General features: G+C 41.2%; 1 protein-coding gene across 3 annotated transcripts in view; it reads right to left on the reverse strand.

Annotated features, from left to right (window-relative positions):
• The window catches only part of Trim24 (tripartite motif containing 24), a 106211-nt gene extending 92070 nt beyond the window's left edge, over positions 1 to 14141 (reverse strand). For all 3 annotated transcript variants that reach the window (XM_076832802.2, XM_076832796.2, XM_076832790.2), the window contains exon 1: positions 13686 to 14141. In XM_076832802.2, coding sequence (XP_076688917.1) covers positions 13686 to 14043 — 358 coding nt within the window. In that variant the 5' untranslated portion in view covers positions 14044 to 14141. The remainder of the gene's footprint in view (positions 1 to 13685) is intronic.
• Between the last annotated feature and the right edge of the window lie 3769 nt (positions 14142 to 17910).

A 17910-nucleotide genomic window follows, 5' to 3' on the forward strand; every position in this document is an offset into this window, starting at 1 on the left:
GTGAACAGCACTGAGTTGAGTTTTGCCGTTAGTTAACCTGACACAATTAATATGGTCTGGATGTTGTCATAGAGTAGATAAATTATTTCACTATGTATGCTTCTTGCTCTCTACCCCTTCTCTCCAAACATTTCTTTTTGCATCTAGAAAGTTTTGGGGTTTTGTTCTTTCTAATCTATGATACCCTTAGTCCTCTCTTTGTTAGAGACTATCTACTGATTACCTAGTATGAGCAATACAGAAATTAGTTCTTTCCTTCCTCTTAAACCACACTCCCCCAGCAACTATTAAAGTAATAATATTCTTTGTTGCTTTGGTTAATTTCTATAAAGCAATCAATGAACCTATTAAGTCATCCTTGGTTGTGTGGAACTTATTATTCACTAAGAATGTCTTCAGGATGGATTTGCCAACTACATTCCTTATTATACTTCTGAATAAATTGTATGATAGATACAATGTCAGAGTATGTAACAATACATGCTACTTTGTTACCCCTTATCCCTGTTGTTAAGTTCAGTCCTACATTTAGAAACAAAGATATCCTTGAAGAATCTCTTTCCTGTTGCTTTCCTGGCATAAGATCTCTTAGCTTTAATACACAATGTCATCTTTACAGAAAAGGTCAGTAAAACATCATGTCCCTGAAGTGCCTTCCTCTCTGTTCCCAAGAACCTAGCCAAGGTAAGGGAATAATGAGAATGAATCCAAGCCAGAATGACCAGATAAACATTATCATGAAGGACAGTGGCTTTCTCTCATGTATGCTGGGAATTAGGGCAAGTTAGTACTATCTATAAAAAGCTGCTTTCTTGCATACATGCCAAGTTCTTTGGAATAATGGTCATACAATGAGACAAAGCAAGCTAAGCTAACGATGTGGCTTCTTCTTCTATTGCCTAACCTATAAACCTCTTCTTTTTGGTAACTGGTATGGAGCTGAGCACAGTGGAGAGTATAAATTCTTGTCCAGCAAACTGCCTCTGAACAAATCACAGAAGCAGCATGAAGGATGGAGGTGCTACTTTTTAGCAAAGTACAGGAAGTAAAGAATGGCCATATCACCCATTGACACACCCAATCTTGTCTAAAAAACGGGGTGCTACTTGTCCAACCCATCACCACTGGACTTTCATATGAAGCAATGAAGTACCATGAGAAGCAGAGGTGCTCCTTATCCAGACTATTGCCACTGGACATTCCCTATAAGAAATTTTTTTTTCTTCAATAAAACTCATGTCTCACATTCCATCTCTGGGTGTCTTGACAACCTATCCCACTGCTCTGGCACAACTGGGTTGTGGACAGTATGTACACAAACTCTAAAGGAATGATGCTAGTGTAAGTAAACAAACAGGTCAATGGAACAAATTTCAGAAATAAACAGACATATATCTCTACAACTGATGTTTTTGGATATTGGGGAATGAACATAGGAGTGCTTTACCACAGCTCTTCTTTGAATTTTTTTTTTTTTTTTTTTTTTTTTGAGACAGGGTCTTGCTAAATTGATTGGACTAGACTCAAAAAGTGATCCAACTGCTTTGGCCTCTTAAGTCACTGGAATTATAGGCATTTGCCACTGTGCAAGACTAGAACTAATTTTTGATGAAGATAATGCCTATACAACAATAGTGCTAGATAAGATGTAAACTTAACTTGGATCAAAATACCTCATCAAAAATTATCTCAAAATAGATCATAAGCCTAAATAATAAGACATAAAACTATGAAACTGCAAGAAGAAAACAGGAGAAAATGTGTGTTAGATAAAGATTTCTTAGAAATGGCACAAAAAAAATTAAATTTCATCAAAATAAGGAACTAGGGCTCTAAGGAGAAACAAACAAGATTGGCATCAAAACAAACAAACAAACACACAAGATAAATAAACTCTTTGTTTTCCAAAAATTTAGAGTACTTAAAAATGGGGGCATGTCAAAGGACACAAATATCAACTTGAATCCATGTTTTCTGGTAGAAAAATATTCATGCAAACCCAAATGATTTCCTAGAGGATTACATACTAAGTACAAAGAGGGTGGGAAGATATCTTTCAAGTGAAAAAATCTGGCAGTAACACCTTAAACAAGTGATCAAAGACAACACTAATAATGGGACAAAATGGCATCACATGTTTCCTCATGTAAAGTTCTGAAAAAGAGTATGGAAGAATAATTTTTTCCCCAAAGACCTAATACCAGAACTTGTTGAAGGCACAGCCAGACTCACTGTAGTGCTACACCTGTGGAATTTAAAATCTCCATTTGTCTTTCTGAAACATGTCCACAAAATTCATTCTACGGAACTCGCTGGCAATCTGCTCTGGATCCCGACAATTGTTCCTCATTCCTAAATAAGTATACTTTGAAGGACATTGTTAGAACCACCAGCAAAATGTGACTATGGTCTATGTATTAAATAATACTGTTGTACTAAGGCCAGATTTCCTAAATTTGATAATTATACTGTTTGAATAGATAAGAATATCTTTAGCCTGGCATGGTGGAGTATGCCAAGTACTCCGAAGGCTGAGGCAAGACGACTGTAAAGTTCAGGCTGGCCTTGAAAACTTAGGGAGACTCTATCTAAGGAAGAAGAAAAAAAAAAAGCAAATTGCTGAGGTATGTAGCTCAATTGTAGAGTGCTTACCTAGCATGCATGAGGCCCTGGACTCTGAGCACACAAACACCAAAAAAAAGCATTCAGTTACAACTGTCATCTGAAACACATATATGTAAATCCTGAGACAGTGGCCCCACCTATGATCCCAGCAACCTGAGAGGCTAAGGCATGAGGACCTCAAGTTTGAGACCAGCAATTTAGCAAGGTCCTAAGCAACTTAGCAAAACCATATCTCAAGCCAGGCATGGTGGTGCTCGCATGTAATTCCAGTGGCTTGCCTGTAATCCTAGTGGATCGGGATATGGAGGTAGGACGATCAAATTCAAAGCCACCTCAGCAATTTAGTGAGGCTCTAAGTAACTCAATGAGACCCTGTATCTAAGTAAAATATAAAATAGGGCTGGGGATGTGCTCAGTGGTTGAGTGTCCCCGAGTTCAATCCCCAGTACAAAAAAAACAAAACAAAACAAAACAAAACACCCTACCTCAAAATAAAAAAAATAAAAAGGGCTAGGATATAGCTTAGTGGTAAAGATACCCAGGTTGGATCCGTGGTAACAAAAATAATATAATAATAATAAATTTTAAAATTCATGTCAACCACAACAAGCTTATCTCTATTGTCAACTAATATTCTAAGACACAAAATACACTTAAGGCATGGTTGAAGAGCATTTCTGTTGATTTCAGAGTCTTCTTGTTAATTTTGAAATTGTAGGCTCATTTCCTCTTAGATCTGGTTAATCACTGCTTTCAAGCTCACAGACAGAGAGCCTATAAAGTGCCAGTTTTGCCACTCTAAAGCTATTTTGTTTGCAAATGAATATTATCTTTATCATAGCTGAAAATGAGACTTCAAAGATTCAAATGATTCAAGACTGGTGGAAAATTACAACTACCATCAATTCCATATAGGTAATAAAATGAAACAACATGAGACAGCTATAGTTATAACTTTCTATGGGACATGGATCTCCTTGTCAGCTAGTTAAGTATTCAAGTCCCCAGGAGTGACAGGTATCATATCATATACACAACTCTGAAGTCATTAAATATGAGCATCCCTGTGGGTGCAGTAGCATATACTTGTAATCCCAGAGGCTAGGGAAGCTGAGGTACAAGGACTACTAGTTCAAAGGTAGCCTCAGCAACTTAGTGAGGCCCTAAGCAACTCAGTGAGACCTTGTCTGTGGCTCAGTGGCTAAGTGCCCCTAAATTCAATCCCCAGTACAAAACAAAAACAAAACAAAAACACACATCCCTGATATCTCTGGGCTTTGGGCTCAACCTTCTCTATTACCCAACTGACATAGCCTCAAGCCATCAACACTCAACCTTGATTACAGACTTAAGTGGGATTACAGTACCTCTAGGATATTCATTGGAATTCAGGATCATTTTTCTTGCTATTTTACATGTGCCCCAATTTAGGTACTTTCCGGGCTGCTGAAATTGAGGGACTTTTGTGAGCCACCTCCCTATGGGAGTTCCCTAGGAAATAAGGTTAGGGGTTTTATGCCAGAGGCTTGGTAAAATTTTACCATAATCTTGAATCTTTGGACAGACATCTTAGTTAAAACATTAAAATCCATAAACCAACAGGCATGGTGGGGCATGCCTGTAATCTCAAGTGACTCAGGAGGCTAAGGCAAGAGGATCACAAGTTCTAGGCCTGCTTTAGCAATTTAGTGAGACCCTCAGCAACTTAGCAAAATCCCACATCAAAATAAAAAATGAAAAGAACTGAGCATGTAGGTCAGTGGTAGTGTATCTCTGGGTTCTATCCCCACTATAAAAAATAAACAAAATATAAAACAATGAACAAACTATAAACCAATCAGGCATGGTGGCACCCACCTGTGGAATCTGAGACAGGAAGATCACAAATTCAAGGTCAGTCTGGGCATCTTAGTGAGATTTGGTCTCAAAATTAAAAAACAAAAAAACGGGGAGTGGGGATACATCTGAGAATGTAGCTTAGTTAGTTATAGAGTGTGGCATGTGTTCCATCCCCAGTACAGCAAAATAAATCTATTTATTCAAGCATATGTAAATTATGTTAGATAGTGGGGGTTAAAAGAAACAGCATCTGCTATATAGAAGTGTTATTATCTTCCAGGGCAACTCTGTACAATTTGATAGGTTGTATAGTACACCAAAGACTGCCTGACTTGAAGGCAAATAGAGGCCCACATTCTTATAACATGCATCCCTTGGTCTACATATGCCAACAGGGCATTTTTTTTTTTTCTTTCTAACCCACACAAAGCTACTGTTTGGGCTTATGGTAGCCTTAATGCCTCCCCTCAGAATACTCCTTAAAGCATAAGTAAAATGTAGCCATTTGACATGCTTATTCTTGTGAGAGTGATAATTTATGTTATCAAGTACATTATAGCTTAATTTCTAAATCCTAATGATTTTCTATACCTCAGTGGGTTATATTTACTGTATAATGTGGCATCCATCCCATTTTCAAGATTATTGGTCTAATGTATATTGAAAGTACAGGAATAAAATTTGAGAGACAGCAGTCACATTTACAGTGAAAACTTAAGACCCTTGTGCATTTAGATGGCAGTTTAACTTGGTGAGGTCTCTAAGAAAAATTAAAGAAAGAGAAATCTGAAGATCTAAGATTTAAAGAAAGTTTTTTTTTTATTTTTCATTGTGACCTCACTAAGTTAAACTATCATCTATATGCATAGAATTTTACTCCTGTACTTCCAATAGTTTGCAAATCATTCATATGTGGTTATATCAACAATGCAATTTAAAGTCTTCTGACATCAATCTCCCACCTACATAGAGTACCTAGTACTGAGAAATACTTTCCTTTCAAGAATCATATGTATAATAACTAAGAAAAATATATGAGGTAACTGTGTTCAGGCAACAAACAATAGGCAATGCAATACTGTCATCTCTGGAAAAGGGATACTCAGACTAGCCCCCCCAACTGGCAAACATCTTTATGCTCTCACTGGGGACTATTTTCTGATCACTGTGCAGGGAATACAGTCAAAGCAGAACACAACCAAAAAACCAACAAGAATTTGGGGCTGTGAACCAAATAGAATATATAAGGCAAAGCACTGAAGAAGGAAGTTGAAGAGAGAAAGAGCACTGGGAGTTTACACAGGGTTTTGCCATAGGGTTTTGCCAAATCCTTGGCTGAAGGCTACCAAGCATATGCAAAGCAAGATTACAGAAAGTTTTACCAAGGGGATGGAGAGAAGCAAAGATACTGAGGCCAAGCAGAATAAAGAGGAAATAATAAAAAGATAATAGCCTTAAACTAACATACCAATAACCACATAAATTTATAAATGGATTTAATAAATAAAAGCAAAAAATTGACAGCTTGGATAAAAAAAGGCAATGATATCTATAAAAGAAACTTTCAATATAAAGGTTAAAAATAAAAACATGGAAGCAGAGCATGATGATGCATACCTATAATCCCAACTACTTCAGAGGCCGAGGCAGGAGGACAGCCAGTTGAGGTCAACCTCAGAAAATTAATAATGAGACTCTGTCTCAAAAAAGAATGAGGGCTGGGTGTGGTGCCTATAATCCTATAGGCACCACAGGCCTACAATTCCAGCAGCGTGGGAGGCTAAGGCAGGAGGATTCCAAGTTCATGGTCAGTCTGGGCAACTTAAAAGACTCTGTCTCAGAATAAAATATAAAAGGGGCTGGGAATATAGATCAAAATACAGGGTTCAACCCCCAGTACCACAATGAAGAGATAAATAAAAAAAATTAAAAATAGAATTAACATTATAAACTGATCTGACAGAACACTATATCTAATAACTGTGGACCTTAAATTATTTTCAGATATACATAGAACATTCACCAAAGTAGATAATATGCTAAGACAACATATCTCAATAAACTTTGAAAGAGTAAAATTTTACCAAGTATGTTTTCTGATCATAAATAAGCCATCTACATACCTACAAATTAACATACTATTTTTTTTTTTGTTATTGTTTTCCGCAGTGCTGGGGTTGAACCCAGGGTCTTGCACATGTAGGCAGGAACTCAATTACTATTGAGTTATACCGCTAGTCTTTTTTATTTTAAGATAAGGTCTTGCTAAATTGCCCAGGCTGGCCTCGAATTTACAGTCCTGCTGCTTAAGCCTGAGTAGTTTGGATTACAGCCTGTGCCACCACATCTGACTCCTACTTCTATACAATCCATCAATCACAGAATAAGTCACAAAATAAATTAAAAATGATTTTGAAAGTCTTGTTAATAAAAGCACAACACAATTTGTTACAAGCAATTAACACAATGTTTACAGAGAAAATTACATGTACATCTAGAAGAGAGTCCAACAATAAATAGAAATAGCAAAGCCAAAAGTTAGTTGGCAAACCTCTAGTAACTAAGAAAAGCATGAATTAAAACAGAAGAGTTTGCAGGGTATGGTGGTGCACACCTGTAATCCCAGCAACTTGAGAGGCTGAGACAGCAGGATCAAAAATTAGAGGTTAGCCTGGGTAATTCAGTGAGATCCTATCTCAAAAATGAAAAAAAAAAAAAAGAGTTGGGATATTGCTCAATGACAGAGTCAATTGCCTAATGAAGCATGAAGCCCCAAGTTTGATTTCCAGTACTACCAAAAAAAAAAAAAAAAAAAAAACAAAGGATTTTTCTCAGGTCTTAAAGATATTAAAAGTTGTTGCCTGGACAACTTAGACCCTTGTCTCAAAATAAACAGAAAGGGCAGAGGATGTGGCTCAGTAGTAGAACACTTGGCTAGCATTCTGAGGCCCTGGGTTTAATCCCCACTACTGCAAAAAACAAACAAGATAACAAAACATAACCACGTATTAGCTAAATGAGTAGATCAATAGAGCAGAAGAGAGAGTATAAAAATAGAGAGTATAAAAATATATATATGGTCAGTGGATTTTTTTAACAAAAAATTAAAATAATAAGAATTATTCTAATAGTACTCTTAACATATGTTTAAAACTATGAATTCTACCTTACACAGAAATTTCTCTAAATGGATTATAGAATATAAATATTACAGAACTAAAATTATAAAAATGAAAGAAAAAAAGTGGAGAAAATCTTAGTAAACCCGAGAGAGGCAAAGAACTGTTAGGACAACCACTAATCATAAAAGAAAAACAAAACAAAACAAAACTGGACTTAAAACTTCATACTGGGCACAGTGGTACATGTCTGTAATTCCAGCAGCTCAGGAGGTTGAGGCAGGAAGATCGTAATTTCAAAGCCAGCCTTGGCAATGGGGAGGCACTGAGCAACTCAATGAAATAAAATACAAAATAGGCCTGGGGATGTATCTCAGTGGTTGAGTGCCCATGACTTCAATCCCCCCCACACACTAAAATTTAAAACTTTAGCTCATCAAAAGACATGAAAAGGGCTGGGGTTGTGGCTCAGCAGTAGAACACTTTCCTAGCATGTGCAAGACTCTGGGTTCAATCCTCAGCACCACATAAAAATAAAATAAAGATTTTTTTAAAAAAGAAAAAAGACATGAAGAAAATGAATAGGAGATCACAGAGTGAGGTTGTTGAACAACATCAATAAACCCACTTGCAATACATGTATATTACGAAGTACCAGGATTCAAAAATACATCATTTTTACTTTTTTATAAAAATGTGCATGACTTAAATAAAAATCTTACAAAAAACAAATTTAAGAATGACCAGTCAGCACAGGAAAAGAGGCTTATTAGCAAAGAAAAAATTTATGTAGCCTTGCACACCAATTACAATAACCACACTTTTAAAAGACTAAAATACAAGGCTGTGAATCAACTCTGGTGAGAATTGCTGGAGGGAGTATAAAATAGTATACCAGTTTAAACATACATTTATCATACAAACAAGAAACTCCAAATCTAAGTATTTACCCAAGGAAATAAAAAAACAGCCACACCAAGACTTTTATATAGATATTTATACAGTGTACCTCCCTTATCCCTGGGGAATAACATATGCTATGTTTTTGTCTATATTCATGTACCTATGATAAAGTTTATTAAATTAGGCACAGTGAGAGATTAACAATAATAAAAGACTGTACTATAATACACTGTAGTAAAAGTTACACGAATGTGGTGTCTGTCTCAAAACATCGTAGTATACTATTCTCAACCTTCTTGTGATGATTTAAGATGATGTGATGCCTATGTGATGAAAGGAAGTGAGATGAATGACAGGCACTATGATGTAATATAATATCAGGCTACATGTCCACAATACTAGATCTGATAACTAAGAGGGCTTCTAAGTGACTAATGGTCTGGTGGCATATATAGCATGAATATGTTGGACAAAGGGTTGATTCATGCCCCGGGCAGGACAGGGTGAGTTTTCATTATGCTACTCAGAACAGCACGTAATATAAAACTTTTGAATTATTTCTGGAATTTTCCATATTAATATTTTCAGATTGGAGTTGATCACAGGTATTTTCTGAAGCACAGAAAGTAAAATCTCAGGTAAAGGAGGACTATTGTACCAATCTCCAAAAACAAGTGAATGAATTCATATAGAACTGATACAGAAATATCTATCAATTATTTTTAATGGACTATTTATTTTATTTATTTATATGCGGAGCTGAGAATTGAACCTAGTGCCTCAAACATGCTAGGCAAGTGCTCTACCACTGAACCATAACCCCAGTCCCCCATCGATCTTAAATACTGTTAAATCCTTTGCCACTTAATCTTTTAGTCAAAATAGATGATTTATACTGTTTCACCAAGAACCAAAAGAAGAGATCAGCTCACAGAATAGTTAAGTATACTGTAAACTGACAGTTAAAAAAGTTTTAGGGAGCTGGGGTGTGTATAGCTCAGTGGTAGAACACATGTCGAGCATGCACAAGTCCCTGAGTTTAATCCCCACAATAAATAAATGTCTTAGAAAACTGATGAATTTTTATATTTTACTCTACCTTGACAAATGATGTCAAAGTAGAGTAAAATAAGTATGCTCTCAGTATTTTTAAAAATAACTCAGTTTTCTCTTCTTTGGCTGAGCAATATGTCAACACAACAAAACACTGCACAATGGTGTAACATTTCTCCAATATGAGTTTGTTTCCAACTTAACAACTTTGTATGTTTTCCATACAAAAACAAAAACCTTTTCTAATCTCTTGTCTATTCTGGATATAACTACATACTACAAAAATGACAGACAAGGCTGAAGTGGTCATCCAACTTTAGCTTGTGGTCACTTACCCTTTTTCCTTTCAATATGTAGTCTTAGAAAAGGAGTTTAGACCAAGGTTTTAGAACAAATGTTATCAATAAGGGCTTGGTGGTCAATGTAATTGCTTGTAAACATTTATAAATTACACTTTTTTTGGGGGGGTACTGGGGGTTGAACTTAGGGGCACTCAACCACTGAGCCACATCCCTAACTCTATTTTGTATTTTATTTAGAGACAGGGTCTCATCGAGTTGCTTAGCTCCTCACTTTTGCTGAGGCTGGCTTTGAACTCAAGATTCTCCTGCCTCAGCCTGCCCAGCTACTGGGATTACAGGTGCACACCACCTCACCCAGCTATAAATTACACTTTTAAAATAGTTTCGTGCTGTGGTTAGTTTTAAGTAAATCATATTTTGGGGGTGAAGTTGAATGGCAGAGCACTTACCTAGCATGCCCATGTTGATTTTTTTTTTTTTAAGAAAAATACATTTTAGGATTTATTTTTCATGAAACCCATTTAGAATAAAAAATAAAAAAAAAAGAAGCACCAATAGTATTTTATAGAAATGGTATTTCTATAAAATAGTATTTTATAGAATCTAGACCTGATACTGCTGAGAACCACTATTCTTATCCTCGAATTTAGGTCTTAATTTTCTAAAGAATTCTCTTATGAGAGATGGGGTCACAGTGGTTGATTGCTTGCCTAGCAAGCACAAGGCTCTGAATTCCATCCCCAGAACCCTAACCCCCAACACACACAAAGAAAAAACAACAACAAAAAAAAAACAACTCTATGGTCAAATGTACTTTGAACACAAAAAAGCTGCATGAGTCAAAGAAATACCTGAGTTCAATATTTTGCTCTAGAAGCATGAAACTATGTCACATTAGGTAGAATCAGGTTCTTTGGAGGGAGGGGCCTAGAAATCTAAATACTTATTAAGTGGCTGTATTAATGCTAAAGTTTGAAAATGATTATCTAAATCAAAAAAGAGTATCAACTTCTTTGGCCTAAAATAACTGTGTTGTGGCTTCGTGTGATGGCACCTGCCAGAATCCCAATAATTTGGGAAGCTGAGGTAGGAGGATCACAAGTTTGAGGCCAACCATAGCAACTTTCTAAAAATAGAAAAAAGGGTAGGAGAGGTGGCTCACAGTAAAGCATCCTAGGATTCAATTCCTAGTACCACAAAAAAAAAAAAACAAAAAAAAACATTATCATCCAAGTTAATGCTTTTCTTGAACTCTCGTTTATAATACAAAACAAAACAAAAAGGTTTAGAGACTGAATTACACAAAAAAGTCTGGAATTTCAAACCTGTCTTAGAATTAAGGATCATAGCTCTTATTATTTATATTCTATAATAAATCTTATTTCTAAAACTGTGCAAAATTATGATCTTAGTTGGCCACTTGTTTAACTATTTAAAATTTAAATACAGTTGATCCTGTGGGGTGAGACACATGGATTCAACCAACTAGAGCTGAAAAATATGGAGGGAGGGAAACCAACTGTGTTTGTAGTGAACATGTACTTTTAAAAAATTATTTCCTAAATGTTACATGGCAATGGCTATTTACATAACATTTACAATGTATTCAGTGTAAGTAATCTAGAAATTATTTCAAGTATAAGGAAGGTTTTTGCATAGATAATATGCAAACATAAGGCTATTTTACATAAGGAATTTGAGCATCCACAGATTTATTATCTATGGAAAACCTGGAACCAAAGTCCATTAGCTACCAAGGGACAACTGTTAAAGAAACTTTAAAATGTGTTTAAGAATTAAGAACTAGGGCTGAGGTTGGGGGTGGAAGGGTAGGGGTGTAACTCAATGGTAAAAGCCACATAGCATGCATAAGGCTATGTAATCCCCAGCACCTCCAAAAAATTAACATAAAATTAAGAGTTTTATTAAGAAACAAGTTTCACCTCTATCAACTTTCATACTTGCATGCTAATGAAGCAGCCTACCAGTTTCAAAGATGATGATATGCCACAGTCTGGCTGGGCACAAAATAACCGGGAGGTCATGAGCCACTTATAGGTTCAAACAGGAACTACTTTATTTCCTGAACTCCACAGGAACTCAAAAGTAGTGGGCACCCGAGGTAGCAGGAGCCGCCTTATTGCCGGACAGCAAAGGTTTATATACACAACTGAATACACAGCTTGTTTCAATTTAGCATCATCCAGTTACAGCAATCAGTTATTATCTTAATAATTATACACAGCTTAACTTAATTATCATCATCTTAATGGCTCACTGGCCTTACTTCTCAACCACTCCTTCTGGCAAAATGCCAGGCACCATCTTGACTCGGTTGTGGCTCTCAACAGTGATAGAAGAAAGAGACAGCAATAGCATATTTGTAGCAAAAGCATAAGCCAAAGTATCAACATTTTTGCACTGGTTCCCAGAGCCCCAGTTCCCACAGGACAAAGTGAAGAGAGTCAACTGACATCTACACAGGCAGTGGGTTGTGTTACACAAGAGGAACACTAAGCTTAGGGAACCCTAATCTTTTAATGTGGGCAATAAGCAAGCCCACCTTTTGGCTCCAGAGGAAGACATTATTATTATTTTTTTTTTTTTTAATCAAACTGTATAGCATATTACTGTATACACATAGCATACATTCCTGCTTTTTGCTGTGGTGGGAGATACTATCTTTTATAAAGACTGTTCTTTATACAACATCCTTAACAAAACAGAAACAAAGAGAGGTTGCTACCTCACTGGCAAGAGCGTAGAAATAGAGACCCTTAGAAAATTGTCTCCTACAAATAGAGACTGTTGCTAAGATAAATGGATTCAAGACCACAATCTATTTAAAGCATCAATCTCATACATCCCTTGACCTAGTGTAACTACTTGATTAGCCTATTATCTCAAATTAAATCAACCAGTTTAGGTTAAAAGTGATTTCCCTTTTCCAGTTACTTTGTTTTATTTGAAGGATGTGCTCCAATATTTGCCATACTATTTAAATTTAAAATGCTCTACCAGAAACAATTACTATTCTTACTTTAAAATGTTTTTCAAACCTGTTAACCTTAGCAATGGGAACTACCTGTCAAAAGTCTCATTTTCCAGTAACAAACACTACAAAGAGAACAGTAGTAACTTACAGTCATTGCCTACAAAATACAAGAAAACCCTGCATCTCCAAATTACTTTGTTTTATTTCTCTTTACCCTTCACTGTCTCAAAAACAAAACCTTCGAAAGAAGCAGACAACAAACCACCGTCTCTAGGTTTCTTTGTCCCCAGCAGAAGCGGAGAGGATTGCGAACTCATTAAGGTAAAGAACCCCAAACATGCAAGATAGGAAACAGACGGCATTCAATCTGCAATCAATCATCAAAGAAAGTCACTATCACTTAATCTCCATCCCTCCCAACCCCCACCACCTCCAGCTCAAATAACGTGGATATATACGAGATGATTAGGATCATATGGACCTGGACAAAGCTTTGCAGAGGCAACGGGTAGCAGTTAACTAGATGCAGTCGGGCAAAGAATCCGCGAAACGGAGTACAGGAGACTCTGCCAGAGCTCTGCAAAAGTGCGGGTCGCAAAGGCCACCCAGCCCCGAAGGAGAACGCTGAGCAGCAGCAGCTGCGCGGCCAAGTCCCCAGCGCCCGTGGAAGTTGCGAGGCGAGCCGCAGAGCGCGCGGGCCCTCCATGTCACCGCCGACTCAGACCCTCCTCCTCGCCCCTCCCCCGCCGCGCACCCCGGGCGGCGGCGACATGACAGCGGGTCGCGCCGCGCAAGGACGCCCGCCTCCAGCAGCTCCGTCTCCGGGTGCCCCCCGCGCCCGCCTCTCACCTTGGGTGGCGAAAGGCGAGGAGCCGCTGACCGGCGAGCCGGGGGCGGGGACGGGCGGCGGGGTCTCGGCCGAGCCCAGCATGGGCGCCGGCAACATGAGGTAGCGCTGGGGCGCGGGCAGGCAGCGCTGGCAGAAGGAGTGCAGGCAGGGCAGCAGCTTGGGCGCCCGGCTCTGGATGTTCTGGTGGCACACGGCGCAAGTGTCCAACAGGTTGAGCCGGGCTGCCTCGCCGCCGCGCTCCGAGTCCGGGCCCTGCCGACTCTCGGCCTCGTTCTCTCCGCTCGGAGCCGCCGAGGGCCCCCCGGCGGCCGCCGCCGGAGCCGCGGCCGCCGCTGCCTTCTCCACAGCCACCTCCATTGTCCTGCCCCGCCGCCGCCGCCGCGGAAGGGGGAGCGCGGTCTCCGCCCGCCGCCCCCGACGACCTCCTCCTCCTCAGAGGCCGCTCAGTCAAGCCGCGGAGAGCGAAGGAGGGAGGGAGAACCGGGCAGAGGAAGCCGCCTCGGGACCCGGAGACCCGCCTCCCGGGTGGCGCGGCCGGAAGAAGGGGATCTGTCAGCGGGGACCGTTCCCCGCACGGAGGAGGCTGCGCCGGTCCGCTTCGCCAACCGCCGCGCTCTCTTCGAATCCGCCCCAGCGCGCCCTCGCCTCCCAGCCTTTCTCTCAGCCCCGGCCCACCGCAGGCCCCGCCCCCGCCCTCCCTCTCCCAGCAACCGAGGTGACCGCGAGAAGCGCGCCGCCCAATAGCTGCCGCGCCTGGCCAGGGGGCGGGGCCTTTCGAAGCCCGCGAGGCTCGGAGGGCCCCGGCGGGAGGCTGGGGGGTGCCGGCCTGGCCCCGCCCCTCCGGACGCCTAGAACCGCGGCCTCTGATTGGGCCTTTGTGTGTGTCTTGCTCCGCTGAAAAGATTAAGGGTTCATTTGTTAACCACCGGGTACCTAATACGGCACCGTGGCGCTAGCTCCTCCCATGGGGCGGGGCTCCCGCCTTGTCAACTTGAAGCTGTTAATTAAGTAATTGCTTCGGAAACTCTGGTTTTACTACCTGAGAGGGGATCTTGAAAGAGGAATAAATATGGTGGTAGAGGAGTCAAAGGAGGATCTAGTGGAGGTAGTGAAGCGCCAAGATTCAGAAATGTATTGTGTGTGTAAGGGCCTTGCTTAGCGTCTGAATAGCTATCTTAAGTGACAGCCCTTTTAAGGAAAAAGTTTCACTTTCCCACCCAAGGGCGTTCCTGAGAAAGAAGCACCACGCCCTCAGACTAACCCAACCCTTAACCACCTGCATTAGGACCTACCCAGCTCTGATTCCTGAGCCTCCCTCATAAAAGTCCCGGAACCCAAGCCTGTTTTGCCTCTCTCTCCTACAGAGAGATGGCCTTTATTTGTCAGTTCTGACAATAAACTTTCATGTGTATCTCTGCCTGGTCTCTGTCTCATTTCTTGCTTACCAGTCTCTGTCTGGTTCCTCGCTTTCCCTTCAATTTGGTGCTGAAACCCGGCATCGGTTCCCGGGTGTACCCCCTCTCCTTTTCAAGGACCACTGAGTGTCCCCAGGCCAGTCTGAATTCCATCATGGGTCCAGGCCCTCCATTCTGCTGAATGCCCTTTCCGCACCCACTACTGGACGTTCCAGGTAAGACCCCTATCTCTGGTCTACCTAAACAACCTATGGGTCCCAGGAAATGACTGTTGAATGTCTAGCATTCCCAGGGTTACTGTGTGGGCGGGGGCACCCCAAGCCATAGCTTTCACAGCTACAGCTGATCCCTACTGTGACCAAGTCTATAGGTCTTTTATTTGGTACTGGGTTTTGAGAAAAAAAACACAGAGGGTGATTAGGAATTGTTCCTACCTCTTGGCCTTGGATTAATCTCTACGGCTTCTGCCCCTTCTATGGGCTTCTGCCCCTACTGTGTAGTCTCGGCTGGGCATCCAAGTGCCTCTAAAGGTCCTGCCCCAACGCTTACCCAGCAGTGGTGATGACCCCCTGAGCGAAACCGTCATCTAGACTAGGTGATTCTAGAGACTGGGGGCCGCCCCACCTCTAAACTCACCTCCTGCTTCTCACCATGGGCAGCTCCTCATCCATGCCCTCCCATAGCCTCTGGGGCTGCCTCCTGGCTAACCTAGGGTCTCTCTCTTTTCACCCCAGACTGCCGCAGTCTGGCTGGGCACAAATCACAAGCCACTCAAGCAGGAACAAACTTTATTTCCAAACTCCACCAGCACACTCCCTGGGAACTCTCCCGAATGCCACCCACACAGCTCCTCCAGGAACACCACACACCAACCGGAACTCCCACCACCGGAACTTCACCAACCAATGCAAACTCTTCAGGAATCCCCTGGAGAGCTCAACCGGAACTCAACAGGAACTCCCCAAGAACTCAAAAGTCATCATCTTAATGGCTGGCTGGTGTCACCTCTCAATCACTACTTCTGGCAAAAATGCCATGCGTCATCCCGACTCAGCTGTGGCCCTCAACACCAGACCTAAAGCCCCCAGATCTTATCCAATCAGATCTGGCCTTAATATCCTTTGGATAATAACTCTAAATGGCCACTTATGGCACTCTAGATCCCAATGTTATCAGGGATCTTTTCAACTATTGTGAGCGTTCAGGAAAATGGAAAGAAATATCATGTTCAGGCCTTCTCCTCTACATTCTAAGTTCTCTCTCTGCAACTCTTGCTCTCCTGTCCAAGTCCTCTTAGCTCTCACCTTACCTATGCCTGCTTCCAAAGGGACAGAAGATACTATCCAGAACTCCTCCTTCGACCCAACTGATGAGCTCCCACCATACCACAATTCTCTTTCTAATGAAGCCTTCACAGCAACTGTCCCCTTGGGCCCTCTGCCCTTCTCTTGTTCTTCACTCTCACAGGTTGCCACTGCCCAAAGGACATTTCTGTGTCCTCTACACGAGGTGACTGGGGTAGATGGTGTAATCCGGGTTCATGTGCCTTTCTCTTTGTCAGATCTTTCAAAGACAGAAATGCAACTTGGGTCCTATACTTCAAGTTCCATCACATATATCAAAGAGTTTTAATATCTGACTCAGTCATATAATTTGACCTTCCACAATGTCCATATGATCTTGTCTAACACCCTCCTGCCCGAGGAACGCAGATAAATTTGGGAGCAAGCTAGAAATTATGCTGATGAGGTACATCAGACCACCTCTGCCCTCCCGATTGACACTGAAGCAGTCCCTTATGGGGACCCCAATTGGGATTATAATTCACCTAGAGGAATAACTAGTGGAAACCAATTAATTGCTTGCCTCATGGCAGAACATAGAAAGGCAGCCCATAAGGCTGTCAATTCTGAAAGACTCCAAGAAATCTTCCAAGATAAGAATGAAAACCCTTCAACATTTTTAGATGGCCCGACCAAGGCTTTATTAGAATATACTAATCTGGAACCTGAAACTCCAGATGGAAACAACTACTAATGACCTACTTTTTCTCCCAGAATTCCCCCCATATTAAGCCAAACTAAGGTACCTCAAGGGGGGCCCCTAAGTCCCAAGCTAAGGTTCTGGAAGTGGCCTTTAGGTGTATAATGAGAGAGACCAGGAGGCCCAGAAGCAGAAATATCAGATGCTCGCTCAAGCCATCCATCCAGCCTCAGCATCTGTCCCTGGTTCCACTGGCCCATGGAAGGGTCCTTCGGGACCACCCAGACCCTGTTTTAAATGTGGTCAGATGAGTCACTGGGCTCATACATGTCCTAAGCCTTGCAAGCCTCCAGGCCCTTGTCCTAAATGCCATCAGAAGGGACACTGGACCATTGACTATCCCTGAGCCTATAGTGGTCCCCAGTCATCTGGCCCTTCTGGTTCCCGTTTCCAGCTCTTAGGACTGGCTGCAGAGGACTGACGAGGCCCAGGTCCCCATCACCCGACCACTATCAGCACTCCATGGGAACACAGGGTAACTCTGCACATTTCAATTAGGTCTGTCTCCTTCCTCCTAGACATTGGGGCTACATATTCAGTCCTCAAGGAGTTCTGGGGGCCTACTACTCCTTCTATGAAGAGTATCTTGCAACCCTTGGGGGAGAACTGTTCATATCAGCTGAGTGGAGTTATAAGACTCAGGGTCTGTCAGTAGAGGGTAAACCCTACTAACCCTTACAGACATCTAGGCTCATTTGTGCTTTTGGCTCTCTTAATTTTTACTCACTCCATTTTGGTCATTGCACAGTGCCCTCTTCCCCTTATG

Source organism: Callospermophilus lateralis, chromosome 1 (assembly GCF_048772815.1).
Source record: "Callospermophilus lateralis isolate mCalLat2 chromosome 1, mCalLat2.hap1, whole genome shotgun sequence".
In the NCBI taxonomy this organism is placed as follows: Eukaryota; Metazoa; Chordata; class Mammalia; order Rodentia; family Sciuridae; genus Callospermophilus; species Callospermophilus lateralis.